The sequence below is a fragment of the Aulonocara stuartgranti genome (assembly GCF_965226115.1).
Source record: "Aulonocara stuartgranti genome assembly, chromosome: 5".
Classification (NCBI taxonomy): Eukaryota; Metazoa; Chordata; class Actinopteri; order Cichliformes; family Cichlidae; genus Aulonocara; species Aulonocara stuartgranti.
The window spans coordinates 23,260,375-23,275,454 of NC_138943.1; the positions used below are offsets into that span (position 1 = coordinate 23,260,375).

Here is a 15,080-nt window from a genome sequence, read left to right on the forward strand (position 1 = left end):
CATGATGAAACTCTCCTGGTCCACAACATCCCAAAGGTGCTCTATTGGCTTCAAATCTGGTGAATGTGGAGGAGGCCATTTGAGCAACTGTGAACTCATTGTCATGTTCAATGACATGATGCACTATGCTGCTGTAAGCAGGAATCAGAAGATGGCTTTGTGGTCATAAATGGATGGGCATGGTCAGCGACAATAATCAGACTGTGGCATTTAAACAATGCTCCATTGGGCCTAATGGGCCTAAAGTGTGCCAAGAAAATATCCTTTACACCATTACACCACCAGCAGCCTGAAGTGCTGATCCACGGCATCGTGGATACGTGCTTTCATGTTGTTTATTCTGACACTATCACCTGAATGTCACAGCAGAGATCACTGAAGCTGAGGTCACTAATATTCAAACTTGTCCAAGATTTTTAGTAGACCCACATATTGTACCAATCTGAAAGTACCATCACTTCGTTCTCGAGTTATCGTGTTCACAAAGTTGGGTATCCATGCCATCTGCCCTGACGTCCTAAAGGGAGTATGGCCATTCTCCTCTGACCTCTGAAGTAGATAAAGCATTTTCACCCAGATAACAGCCATTCAAAACTATTCTCTGTAAACCTTGTTTGGGAAAATATCAGTAGATCAGCAGGTTCTGAAATAACCAGACTAGCCTGTCCGGCACCAGCAACCATGCAAATGTTCAAGTCCCTTAAATCATCTTTCTTCCCCATTCTGCTCAGTTTGAACTTCTGCAGGTCATACAGGCCATGTCTACACGCTCAAATGCCATGGTAATGCCATGACATATTTGCACGTACAGGTGTACCTAACAAAGTGGCACAGGCTCAGCATGACCCACTGAATTCTACATCAGTTTCTCACTATTGTATTTATTTATGATAAAATATTCTGATGAGCCTGACCACACCGCACTGAGTAAGATAGATGAATGACATCAACACGTGAATACAAAATGCATATATTCTTCTTTAGAGTATTTTTGAATAAAACAAACAAACAAACAAAAAACTGATGCAATTTAAAATTATTTAAGTAAACGGAAACAAAACACATTTCCCTCACAGCATGTGCTATTATAAACATAAATTGCTACATTTTAAAGGTCACAAACAAACAAATATATATATATATAAAATTAACTATAATTAACAAATCACCACTAAGAGCTGTAATAATAGAGGTGGGCCAGCAGAATATGATGGATACTTTGTTTCTATAGATTCCAGGTCTCCAGAAGAAACCACATTAAAAAATACACTTCTCTCCCCAACATACAAGTTAAAAGTTTCAGTATTGACATTGGTATCGGCAATACTAGCCCTTTATTTACTTGGTATCGGATGGATACCAAACTTTGCAGAATCGTACAGCACTGGTAATTTAGATGTAATTACTGCAGTTCTGCCTGTAAGCAAGCCTGCACGAAAATGATCATTAATGTGACAGCATGTCAAATTAACAAAGCTTAAAAATGAGCCACAAAATAAGATGATGAAGGCTCAGCCCGTGTTGGGGGAGGCTCTGCACCTGTTCGTTGCTGGACTGAAGGACCAAAAGGCGCTGGGCTCGCAGGGTGTTGGATCAAAGCGCTAATAGGCTGCTGCAGGGCGGACTTTAGCCTACTTTACATACAGAGACAACAAAACGCCTGTCCACAGACGGAGACGCGGATACCTGCCTGAAAATGTCTTCTCCCAGTGCTACCTCCAACCCTCTGAACACTCTGGCGCCAAAAAGGAAGACGAAGAAGAAACACTTTGTTCAACAGAAAGTGAAGGTTTTCCGAGCGAGTGACCCCGTGTTGAGCGTGCTGATGTGGGGAGTCAATCATTCGGTAGCTATAAGGCCGTTTAATGTGCACTTCTGTCTGCCTGGGTATGAAAATGTTCATTATTAACTATTTATCCACTGATCATGCGCAGATTAATGACCTGAGCCAGGTGCCCGTACCTGTCATGCTGCTCCCAGACGACTTCAAAGCCAGCACCAAGATCAAAGTCAACAACCACCTCTTCAATAAGTACTGTGCTCTGCTCATAGGCTCTACTCAGCTCTGTCTGCATGATTGCAGGAGCCTCGTTTTGCTTCCTGTAAACTGCACAGATTTTTGTTCCTCTCAGGATTTATTTCTCGGTGTTATTGTCTCTGCTTATCAGAATATCCAGACCCCTTTAGAGAGCAACGGTGTTTTTCTTCACCAACACTATAGCTACAGTAATGAGCGCAGTGCAATATTGTCTCGAAAGAGAAAGAATGATGTTATGGGCTAAAGTTAGAAGTGCAGCATTAACTTGTGTTTTTTTTACTTGCTGTGCAACATAATTTAAAAGGCAAAAAAAGGTTAGCTTGATGGATTTATCTGAAATAGTGGTGGAAGAGTGTCAGTCAGAGTGTGCTACAGTATAATAATCATTTATAAAAGCTGTCCTATACAGTGTCTGTTGTTAGGTTCGGTTTCTATAAGCACTGAGTCTAGAAAAGTGAAAGGCTTTCAATAATCCTTTAATCCGTTCAGGAATCCGGGTTCAGTAAAGACTTATGAACAGAGGTTTGAGGACCAATAAAATATTTTCCCAAGGTTAAAGTGCCGTTACTGTAGTGAGATTTCTCTGAACTTGTTTTGATCTGGAAGCTGTTAAGCAGCAGGATCCCTAATATAATTCAGTCAGCTAATAGTCACGAGCATAGATCTTTTGTAAAATGTTGCTGCACACTAAATCTATGCGTTATTGTCATTATTCCTCAGGGAGACTCTTCCAGGACAGTTTAAATTCAAAGAGTACTGTCCTCAAGTGTTCAGAAACCTGCGAGAGCGCTTTGGCATTGAGGATCAAGATTTCCAGGTATGATTCACAGCAAGTCTGCGTTTCATTGTGCACTAAAATATAAATATGGATAAAATCTATCGTTTCACAAAAATGTAGAGGCCATTAGAAAAAAACATAGACTCGCACAAGCAGAGAACATCCAAGGCTCTGTGTGTTTTCCTTTGATCGAAACCATGAACTTTTATGTGCATATTGATCTGCTCGCTTCTACATTTGCATTTCTTTGTGTCGTATTTTGCATGCGCCAGGTGGCACACAGCCATCCTCCAGTCTGGGAAGTGCACATTTGCTTAGCACACAATTATGGGAAACATATTGTTGCTGATAAAAGTCACATTAGCTTACTGCAGACCTGCATTCAGATCAATGTAAGAAGCATGTTAAAACAAAGCTTTTTATGGTCCGATGCTGCGCAGCATTACATTTCTGGTATATGTAAGATATTTGCATTTGTTTCAACACTTTAAAATGTGAAAGGTTTCCCAGGGCAGGAGGCTTCTCCTTCTGATCTCATGATGCTGTTCTCTCACTCACCGGCAGGTTTCTCTGGCTCGGAGTCCTCCTCTCAGACACGACGAAGGGAAATATGCGGGCCTGCTGCTGACGTCGTACGACCGCACTTTGGTTATAAAAGAAATTTCCAGTGAGGAGGTTGCAGAAATGCATAATGCGCTCTCTGCATATCACCAGGTAGGACTGACACAAGTTTATATGTCCTTTAAAGGTCAGAGAGTAGGTTCAATTTTAAAATTGGAGACTCCAGCTTTCAGGCCCCTTTTCTGTGGAACCAGCTCCCAGTTTGGATACTGGAGAGAGGCACTCTCTCTGCTTTTACAATAAGGCTCAAAACTATACTTTCTGATAAAGGTTATAGTTAGGGCTGGATCAGGTGACCCAGAATCCTCCCTTAGTTACCCTGCATTTAGGGCTAAGCTGCTGGGCTCTTCCCATAGTGCACTGAGTGTTTCTTCTTCACCTCTTTTCACTGTCTGTGGTTGTTCACCACTTTGCATTTAATCATTAGTTATTATTAATCCCTGGCTCTCTTACACAGTGTGTCTTTTGTTGTGTCTCCCTCTCCTCACCCCTAACCGGTTGCAGCTGATGGCTGCCTCTCCTGGTTCTGCTGCAAGTTTTTTCCTGTTAAAAGGGAGTTTTTCCTTCCCACTGTCACCATATGCTTGCTCACGTGGGGTCATCTGATTGTTGCGGTTTTCTCTCTTTTACTCTTTTACCTTTTAGTATGAAGTGCCTTGATGTGACTGTTGCTGCGATTTGGAGCTAAATAAAATGAATTGAATTGAACTGAACTAAGAACATAGTATTTCTAGTGTGTGCATGGTTGCAATCCTTTTGTACATGCACACATCTACCAGTCTTTTCTCTTTCCTTGTGTCGTTTTTATACAAGAAAAAAATGTGCCCTTTTTACATTAACCATGGTTGCCATGGTAAAGGTTTTACAGCATCAAAGCTGAGACACGAGTGTTAGAATTTCATGGCTCCAGTTTTACATTTAAATTGAAGCATATTAAATAATTCACATTGAAGAATGATTCTGTCAGAGCTTTTTCTGGTTATACAGATACAAAAAAAAATAACACACCAAACAGAGAAAGCTAAGTCACATGACATATTAACAAGTAGCATGATGTTTGTTTGCTTGTACTGTATTTCTTTTCTGTAGTGCCACAAAAGGCCTTCACACAGCTTTTTGTTGTTGTTGTTGTTGTTGAAAGAGCACTGATGTTACCAATGACATTTAAAAGGGCTTGCAGTAAGCCATGATACTGTTGCATGAGCCTGTCAGTGTCACGGGTCTGGGTCCGTTGGACCCAGTATGTGGAGTTTCATGTTTTTGTTATTCCATGTTTGAGGTTATTATGTTTTGGTTTTAGTTTGCATCAGGGATTGTTTTCTTGTTCTCTTGTTGTGTTTATGATGATGATTATGATGTTTATTATTTGAGTTTCATGTTTAAGGATTTGTTCTCGGTTGTATCTCACGTTTAGTTTAGTTCAGGTTCCATGTGTCATTCTGTCTGTCTCTCAGTGTCAGGTCTGCGTCTTGGTGTGGTGTTCTCATTTCCTGTTTTATTGTGAAGGTCTGGGTCTCATGTGAGTGTGTTCAGTTTTACCTCTGTCTCGTCTTGTTGATCATTCCCAGCTGTGTCCACCACCTGTGTGTAATTCCCCTGTGTTTCTCTGGGTGTATTTAAGTCATGTCCTCCGTTGTTGTAGTTGCTGGTCCGTCTGTGTTTCCCACCCTGCCTCATCTGTGTTTCTACCATGTCTCACCTGTGTGTTCTCCCTGCTGTCCATCATCAGTCTCCTCTGCTCATTCAGGTTTGTGCTTTGTAGTTTTAGTTGTTTCCCAGTATAGTTTAGTTCTCCGTGTTGCCGTTTGCCTCTCCTTTTGTGTTCAATAAATCACCTTTTACACCTTCACGACTGCCTGCGTGTGGATCCTCCTTTTCCTCCTCCACACGGCTCCTCTCACTCGCCGTGACAGTCAGTGAACATCACTCCCTAATCTCAGATCACTTTAATGCATTTCCACTGAAAAGACACTGGCCCTGGTGCCAAAAAATCAATAAAAATGCCCGAAGTTGGCACCACTGGTATCAATTGATATAGGAGGGGTTACCAAAAAAAAAAAAAATTCACTGATGACTCACAGATGTAGACCACAGATTCTGTGCAACATGATTTCCTTCCTACAGATATTACTTCTGAGGCATAACGATTTTTCGCAGACCTGTCAAAATGTTTCCTTCTCATAAATCACCAAGAGAGAATCAAATACGCACCACCATCAGAGATTTATACTACAGACCCAGTTGCACAGACCCAGGATATCTTTGCGCTATCTGGATTCACTTACCCTAACACTGGCAATCAGGATAAGCGGTCACGTGTAGCTGGTAATCATCTTGCTAAGTTAACCCAGGGTTTCCCCTTTGTGGTCACATGAAAGTGGTGGCATTAGCACTAGAGCAGTAGAGCAGCTGATGTTACACAGGAAGGTGAGAGAATACTATGGGAAAAATATGAAGAAGTTAAACAGGTAATATGCCTGAAAGCAACGTAGCTGCTGCAGACAAAGCAGTATCAGGGTATGTAAGAGAAAAAGCGCTTAAGAGTAATATCGTATTAAAATTGTATGTGTTAAGGACTTTGGTTAATAATAACGCTTAGTCTTTCTGAAGCCTGAAAAGAAAGCCAGCAACATACTGACTGTGTAGGTTAACAGATTTATCATATCAAAATGCAAGAAGATATTGATATTAATTGAGTATTTCATTAAATTAATGTTTAAAGGGCATTTTTCATTCTTATTCTCTCATCTGCAGTCCCTGTGATGTTTCATGATCTGAGAATAAATAATTCATATAAAAACTCAATTCAAACGGAGGCTTAGTCTATGTCCAACAGACCTTAGAATAAGGTCAGCAGGTACAGTGCGGGGCTCTGTTTAAGATCATATATAAATGCTTATAGAGCAATAAGATTGTTACTGATAGTCATCAGGGAAAGATGAAAATTTTAGATGCTATTTAAAATCTAAATGTTGTAGTGATGCTGACCACAAGAGTTGTGTATGCTGTGTGAGCACAGTAGATTAGGACAGGTGTAGTGCTACTGTTAAACAAACTAGAATTGTTTCTAGCTTGTTCACAACGCTAATGTGAGCCAGTACTCTGCCAGTGTAGGTATATAATCGACAGCTCAGACACGCTGTGCATAAACTCAGCCGGTCATTCTTATCATTCTAGTAATTTGGAGGGGTTTGTTTTTGTTGTGCTATATGAGCTCATACAGGTGTTCTGTGAAGCAAGATTATGGGGTTAGTGAGCTGTCTTGACCTTAAAGTCAGAGTTTTCAGTGTCATGAAAGCGGCTCTCTTTTTACCAGGATAAGTCATCATGATAACAGGTCACTGTTTGAAAACAGCATGTTTTTTAATGATTGCTTAATTTACAACATTTTAAGGTGTGATATAGATTTTCTGCCGGAGCTATATGTTTCATATGCAGCTTGTTAAGCCTACTACTATTACTTTACTAAAACCTCTTAATAATGGGGTCTATAAATGTACAGCTGTGAAACCGGTGCCACTAGAGTGTGTATATATTATTCTGGTGATGCAGAAAATGTTTAAATGTTGTTATGCCCGATTCTAATCTGCTGCCTCTTTTACACTGTTTGAACCGCAGCTGCAGGAAGACTGAACACACACCATGAACACCTATCAATCAGTTAAATCAGATTCACGTTGGTCTGCTGACAAACTAAAGTGATTTGCACTTGCCAGTTTAAAGTTTCAGAGGTCTAATGTGCAGCCACCATATTAGACATCAACAGCAGCGCTGAGCGCACACTTAGTGGTAACATAAATATATTAACTCAAATTAAAACGTTTACTTCACCACTCTGCCAAATCCCAAGATAAATGACTTTGCATTTCGCTGTTATATTTTTTCATTTCTTTATAGGTTTTATGACCACTTTACATCATGATCATCTGATAATGGCTCTAACTGGAGCAGGCAACAGTCACAGGGATCATTTGTGTGAGAAGAATCACTTGACATGTGAAACACGCCTTTTTATGAGAGCTTGAACTTTCTTCTGGTTCCCAGTTCAGTTTCTTTGGAGTTTGGGGCTCTTGCTTAGAACCCCAACTTATTTTGAGTTTGATATTTCTTGTGTGTTTTGTTCCCTCGCTGTCTCCTTATCTTTTCCTCCCTCAGTTTCTGTGCTTGTGTTTTTGTCCTCCATTGTCCCCATGAGTCTGTTTTCATATTTAATTTGAGTCTTCTTGCCTCCATATTTAGCATATCTTCCTAACTTTCGTTTTCTTTCATTTTTACTTGATGTCTGATTGTTCTGACATATGTTAAGTGCATTCAGGTATGCCTTGCTCCCTCAGCGTACCCGGGGGTCGATTCACGTACTGTAACACTGGCACTCAAGATAAGCCGGTTTCCTCCAGGGCTTTCATTCCATGTTCACGTGAAAGGGGTGTTGTTGGCAGAATCAGCCACATTTATTAATAAGTTAATGACATCAGACTGTTCATACAAAGAGGTTAAACACGCAATACAGACTGAAAATCTCACAGCAGTTAACTAGCTTTGTAAGGTGATAGATTTACCAATATGACAACTCTAACAATAGGACACAGGAGAATCTGATGGATTTTAACAGAGTATTTTATTAAATGAATTTAGTTTTAATTCTCCATTTGTTTCATCCTAATTAAAGGTTTGACACAAATGTCATTCAGTATATTACCAACTCCAAGTCCATCAGAATTAGCTCAGTTTCACTTGTAGACGCTCCAGTGCACAAATGCAATGCAGACAACGCTGTGCTCAGTGGCTTTGACACTTATTGTTGCTCATCACAATGAACTGTTTTCATACTTGAGGTATAACAGACGTCTCAAAATACAAAGCTGATTAAAAAATGAAGTCGAGCATTGTGTAAATCCACGTTTACTTGCTGGGACTGTACATCCTCCCTGCCTTTCTTGACATTTCTTGCTATGATGCTATGAAATGACTTTATATTACCCGTGCGTTGAATCATATCTGTTACAAGGAAAAACCTTATCTTACTAGGAACTCTTTTATGTTATCATACTTTACCTCTTATGCAATGTCTTAACGACGCTGTAGAGTCATATAACAATGAAGCCATCTGTTTGAAATGCAGGCAGTGTTTTCAAATGGAGTTCGTCCTGTAAATTATTCCAAGTCTAAATTACATCTGCGGTGCTGATCAGATGCCACAGGAGGATCTTCAGGAAGAGCATTAACCACAACTTATTATATTCACGTGCAGATGTTTATTCTTCATGACTGAAAATCCATGTACTGATGGTCTCTTCCAGCATATTGTCACCTGCCACGGCAGGACGCTCCTCCCTCAGTTCCTGGCCATGTACAGAGTCACTGTGGAGAGTGAGGACACCTACCTGTTAGTAATGAGGAACATGTTCAGCCACCGACTTCACGTACACAGGAAGTATGACCTCAAGGTAATCCTCCAGAGGCAGTGTATCTCATATGATAGTGTCTTATTACTTTTATCAGCTATTGAAATGCTTAACTTACCAAAACATTTAAAGGCAATAGTTTAAAAAACAGAGTGTTAAATGCTTGTGAATTAAAGTTATGCTTCACCCCAAACCATTTATTAATAGTAGACTGTTGGATTTATGGCCACACGTGTATCATCTCTGAGAACACATGAGTGATAATGACTATTCTAGCTTTGAAAGTAATGAGCAAATATGGATCTTTGGCTCAACAGTAACACCGGTCGCTTTCTTCTCTTTCATCAGGGCTCGCTGGTGTCTCGTGAAGCCAGTTTTAAAGAAAAGGTGAGATCAGATTCAGGTAAAGTCAGTCTGTTGTCCACAAGAGTTGGAAATAAAGCACACGTGTGGCCGTGGAGTGTTTAACAGGCAGTGATCTATTACAGATGGTTATTTTTACGTCTTCTGACTCAGGCTCAATGAAAGAGTGGCTGAATACATTTGAGCTTGTTAATTTTAATTATGATAACCTTGCACTAACATCTCCAGTAAGAAAATGGTCAAAAAAAGCTCGGCTCCACTCGATTATTATACCTTTATTTGGCAATAGCTTTATTGCGATGTCTGATGTGTTTGGTTTCTTTTTTGTACCTGTTCAAATGAAGGACCAAAGTGTTTTGTTTTAGTGCAACACAGCGTGTTGCACTAAAAGGAAAAATATATAATCTATGAGGTGGTTATTTCCAAAACCAGTCAAGTGCCTTTCTGGTCTTTAGTTTTTGAAGTGATTTAGTTCTGTGCTCACATCAAGCTGGGAGACTCGTGAGAGAGAGAGAGATAAACACGAAACGTCAAAAACAGCAGCTGACCCTGACTGATAAACACTCGTCTTTCAACTCCACGCGTCAAGCTTGGAGAGGCCTTTGCGTTTAAAAAAAGCATCTCCACAGCAGTCGAAGCCATTACGCAGCTATATTTCCATAGGATTCATTTTCAGAATTTCTTTCTAATTTCTCCTTACCAGTGCTTCCCTTGTAAAACTGCGGGTGTCCTTTTTTAATATGTTTAAATGAAAGACATATATTGAGTCACAGAAACTTTTGAAAATGCTTTTTTTTAATCATTAACATTTTCTACAATATTTTTCTACAATATTTTGCTCTTTTCTTTTTCAGAAAAGAGACACTCCAATAAAAATGGTAGAAATATCTCAGTGAGGCAAAAAGAAAAACTGTTGGGGTCCAGAAAAGAGGTTCAGTAAATAGCTCAAACTGCCTGAAGACCAAACACAGTAAAGTTTTAGGGTTCATCAAGTCCATTAATTAATAGTGCCAGGTTGACTTTGTAAGCCATTAAAATAAGCGCTTTGCCTGTTGCACAGCGATTGAATTCATAGCTGGTGTGCAGATTACAATGTATCATCGGTTTATTTAGGTATGCATCTTTGATATGGTTCATTTATTTATTTATCTTGTAGTCAGCTCACATGATTATCTGCCATAATGAGCAGGATACAACAACCTATTTATATGGTACTGTGCAAAAGTTTCAAGCCCTCGATTTTGTCACGTTTTGTTTCCTGGACCAGATTTTGTTGTGATCTTTGAAATAGTCTTGAGCAGCCCAGGCTTTCTGAAGGTCTTTTTAAATTTTTCTATGAACATTGGCTGCTTTTTCATTCATTTTCAGTCCAATCCTTGTACCTGCCCATTTTCAAAGGAATATTGTTGTTGTTTGTTAAGCTACTTAACATTGACCTGTGAATCATTCAAGCATAAAAATGCACCTAACCCAAGGGATGATCCAGTGTTGTGTCTACACATAATACACATCTTTGTTAATAGCAGTCTGTCACAAAAACATATAATTTCTTCCCATTTCTTTAGTTGAATCTATGAAAACAATAACAGAGACAGGCATAACATAGCATTTCTGCACCAACAAGGTGATTCCAAAAAAGCTTTTACCTGAAAAACTGTGAGTCTTTCAGCCTAAACTTTGATTTTAGCTCACTGAGACTTGTGTAACCTGAAATTAACAAACAATTGTTCAGTACTTGGCGTAATGATAATGATAATGATAATGATAATGATACGCCACTAAAAGGCAACATTTCTGTGAAAAAAACCCATCTGATTATTGCCTAACATTGTCTGACGTTTGGACTGATAGCTACATCAATCACCGACTGCAAGTAAAATGATAAAAGCTGAAGTGAGAAAGAAAAACTTAGCATACCTGCACGTGTGCTACTGCCCCCACAGTCTGTCTGAAGATGTGGACGTGTTTAGTATTCTGGCTGCTCTCCCCGGTTTGACAGGCTACATCTAAGACTGCAAACCAAAAATGTATTTTTTTTCTCTTTGAAATGTGCGCCTGAGGGCAGAGTGTGGAATTATTTTCCTATGTGTAACTGTTATTGTTTGCGCATTGTGACAAATGTGATTTTAAGATTAGACTTTCTTGAATCTTCCCACAGAAAAATCACTTAGCAACAGGCTGTTTTAAACATCAGAAGCCCTCTGTTTGGCCTCCAGCGACGCTGACCTAGATAAAAAAGAAAAAGATGAAGAAATATCTGGTTTAATAGAGGAAGTTTGACTAGCTGCAGAGCTGCGGGAACCTTTGATATTTCCATCTGTACTGATTCAGAAAACAAAATTATGAAAATGTTATTTGGCTTTAATCATATGAAAATGGAGAAGCTATAAATGTTTTGATGAAAAGAAAAATGCTGTTGAATGAATGTTGTAATTCTTTCTATATTTTCAGGTCAAGGAATTGCCCACTTATAAGGATGTGGACTTTATGAATAACATGCAGAAAGTTTATGTGAGTGATGAAGAGAAGGAGAAAATAATGGACAAGCTCAACAGAGACACTGAGGTAAGAGAGGCGTTGCTTTTTGTGGGGGATTTTTGTGTTTCTTGTCTCTGGTGTGTAATTATTTCTCTCACTGCAGTTTCTTGTACGTATGAGGATCATGGACTACAGCCTGCTGCTCGGTATCCACGATGTCGAAAGAGCCGAGATGGAGGAGGAGGAGGAGGAGATGGAGCTGTCCGATGAGGAGGAAGAGGATGATGAAAATGGCCTTGCTCCTGCTCCCCACTCCACCTCCCCTGAAGGCATTACCGGCTACATGAACTCCTTCAAACCCATGGGTCCTGGGGATTTCGACCCTTATGTGGATGTGTACGCTATTCAGAGCGCTGTGGGTGAGTCCCGACAGCCGAGATAGGAGCCCTGCGCTTTTTCACCCACCGAAACTTCCTCTCACACTGTGCTGCACAAGATAAGATCATATGCGCAGATCAATATCGCTCGCAAAACACTGTGAATCGCTCCCTTGTAGGTGCGCCCCGTAGGGAGGTGTATTTTATGGGTCTGATTGACGTGCTGACGCAGTACGACACCAAGAAGAAAGCCGCTCACGCTGCCAAGGCTGTCAAACACGGGGTGAGAGATCAGTGCTCTGCAAAGTGTAAAGGGCTGCTTCTACTTATTTCTGATCGACTGTGTGTCTGTGTTTTGTAGGCAGGAGCTGAGATCTCAACTGTTCATCCAGAGCAGTACGCTAAACGCTTCAAAGAGTTCATCGCCAAAATCTTTGCCTAGTTCAGGGATTCATTTAATACATGAAGAATTCAGCTTTGCAGTCATCAAAGCATCACCAATAAAGCACTAATAATTTAATAGCATCCTTTTGTTTCCCTTCCTTTTTAAAAAACATCTTTACTATTCATGGGATTCTACACAGCTGTGCATTTATTCCAAGTGAAGAATTTGCGAAAAGGACTTCTTGGCAGCTCAATGTTGTTAATGGGTTTATTTTCTTTTGACGTAAAGGTTTGGCAACACTACTGTTGAGTCTAAGTGACAGCAAGAAATAAAAGATTCCTGAAAGACATCTTTCAAGTTTACACCTGTAAACATCACTAATATGAAGGTATTTGTTTTACTGGCCAAAGATGATAAAATAAGCTTTACACCAGCCACATTATTAGGTACATCTTGCTTGTATTCGCTTGGACTGCCTTAACTCTTCATGGTGTAGATTCAACAAAGAAAACAAAGATTTTGGTCAATGTTGACGTGATAGCATCACTCAGAACATCCATGATTTGAATCTTCTGTTCTACCATACCCAATCTGGTGAGTGTGGAGGGCATTTGAATGCAGTCATGTTCAAAAAAACAGCCTGAGATGATTTGAACTTTGTGACATGGTGCGTTATCCTGCTGAAGCAACCATCAGAAGGTGGGTACACTGTGGTCATAAAGGGATGGACATAGTAACAGGACTCAGACTGTGGCATTAAAATGATGCTCAGTTGGGGCTAAGGGAACCAAAGTGCGCCAAGAAAAGATCTCCAACCATTACACCACCATCATCAGGCTGAACTGTTAACACAAGGGAGGATGGATCCATGCTTTCATGCTGTTTACGCAACATTTTGATCCTACCATCCCATCGGACCAGGCAACACTTTTTCCAATCTGCTATTGTCTAATTTTGGTGATTTTGCTTTTTGTAATCTCAGTTTCCCATTCTTAGCTGACAGGAGTGGCACCGGGTGGAGTTTTCTGCTGCTGAAGCCCATCTGCGTCAAGGTTTGAAGTGTTGTTGGAGATGCTCGTCTGCATAGCTTAGAGGTTGTGTAATAATATTGAGTCCAGCCCACTGGCACCAACAACCAACAGTCACCTTAGTTTAACGTCTGGGCTATAGTAACCATGGTAAGTTCAAGGTGTGCCATATGTACCAACTGTACCAAAGTTCTTTAATGGCCTAACTGCTTCTTATATTGTTACATTTTTCTTTGCCAACATCCTGTTGAGTAAAGTAGGAACCACTTAGGATGGATCTAAGTGTCATTAGTTACTGCAAGCTGAAGCAAACTGATGTGATCCTAGCTGTACATGTGTTCCTTTAAATTGTATTCTCAGTGGTACAGCATTAATTTTTGTCTTTATTTAGTTGTCCCAGTCCTCCTGGCACACATTCCTGAAAATCCTTCAGCAGGGTTTCACTTTGGAATAGCAGCTGTGTGGACAAACAGGAGGGACAGAAAGATGAGAAATAAGAGGAAAAGACATTAAATGTTTTTTTAAATTTATTTTTTTATTTTTGTCTTTTAACCTAAAACAAAAAGAAGTATATTAATTATTTTATGCTACTTACTTTTTGGATATTTTTCTTTCAGCATTTGCAAAACACACTATAGGTTTGTTTACATGTACTATGTTCCAGAGCTTAAGTCTGGGTCCATCTGTTATGATTTCATTGTCATGTGAACATATATTAATTATACCTGTGCTAAAGACTGTGCATATCTACTCTTGAATCTATAAACCAGGAGATCTTGATAGCGTGCTACACAGATCTCTCTTATCTTTTTTAGAGAGACCCTAACTTATAGAGAAGTCTCATAGTGGTCATTTTTATTTTTGTCTCCAAATGTTTTCTGGGGAAAAAATGGGATTTGGTATATCATGCATCCAAGAAACTGAATCAGAGATGGATATATAAATAAGCCCATGACCTACAAAGAAGTAGGGCAGACTCAGTAGAGGCCTTTAACGAGGACTTTGTTGCGCCATAAGATCTTATGGTAGTTGCGTGTTGAATGATTCTGCTGAATGCCAAAAGACTCCGGCTGTCAGGAAAAAAAAGGCTCTCAGCTTGTTTGAAAACAGGAACCTTGTGTCTGACCATGTACTACAAAAGTTTGTAGTCGCTGACAAATGTCCCTGTTTTTAACGATGATACACGATATGGACAAAAGTGTTGGGCCACATTTCTTAATCTTTGAATTCATGTGATTTCAGTCTCCTCGTCACAGGTGTATAAACAGAAACACAGAGGATCCAGTTCAATTCAGTTTTATTTATATGGCACCAAATCACAATAACAGTGTCCTCAAGGTGCTTTATATTGAAAGTTAATATAATAATAGAGAGAAAACCCTAAAAATCACATGAAAAACTCCCTTTTAACAGGAAGAAACCTCTGGCAGAGCCATGCTCAGAGGGGCCGGGGAGGGAGACAGGACAAAAGACACTCTGTGAGAGCTTAATAATAACTTCATAATAATTAGTGATTAAATGCAAATTGGTGTAGCCATGCAGCCTGCCTTTACAAATATTTTTGAAACAGTGGGTTGCTCTGAAGAGAGTGGTACTGTAATAGGTTT

At 39.8% G+C, this 15,080-nt stretch overlaps 1 protein-coding gene across 1 annotated transcript; it reads left to right on the forward strand.

Annotated features, from left to right (window-relative positions):
- The first annotated feature begins 1,383 nt into the window (after positions 1–1,383).
- Positions 1,384–12,594, forward strand: LOC309706456 (phosphatidylinositol 5-phosphate 4-kinase type-2 gamma-like). Its single transcript, XM_082533009.1, has 10 exons — positions 1,384–1,846; positions 1,935–2,032; positions 2,759–2,855; positions 3,381–3,530; positions 8,738–8,884; positions 9,191–9,229; positions 11,657–11,770; positions 11,847–12,102; positions 12,240–12,343; positions 12,422–12,594. The coding sequence occupies exons 1-10, from the start codon at positions 1,697–1,699 to the stop codon at positions 12,500–12,502; spliced, it is 1,236 nt and encodes a 411-aa protein (XP_082389135.1). The 5' UTR covers positions 1,384–1,696; the 3' UTR covers positions 12,503–12,594.
- Positions 12,595–15,080: the final 2,486 nt, after the last annotated feature.

What these genes read in the sequence shown, in the direction of transcription:
- LOC309706456 (XM_082533009.1), top strand. Translation starts at nt 1,697, where the DNA reads ATGTCTTCTCCCAGTGCTACCTCCAACCCTCTGAACACTCTGGCGCCA. An exon ending in TTGAGGATCAAGATTTCCAG is followed by an intron (nt 2,856 to 3,380) that starts GTATGATTCACA and finishes ACTCACCGGCAG; the next exon opens with GTTTCTCTGGCTCGGAGTCC. An exon ending in AAGCCAGTTTTAAAGAAAAG is followed by an intron (nt 9,230 to 11,656) that starts GTGAGATCAGAT and finishes CTATATTTTCAG; the next exon opens with GTCAAGGAATTGCCCACTTA.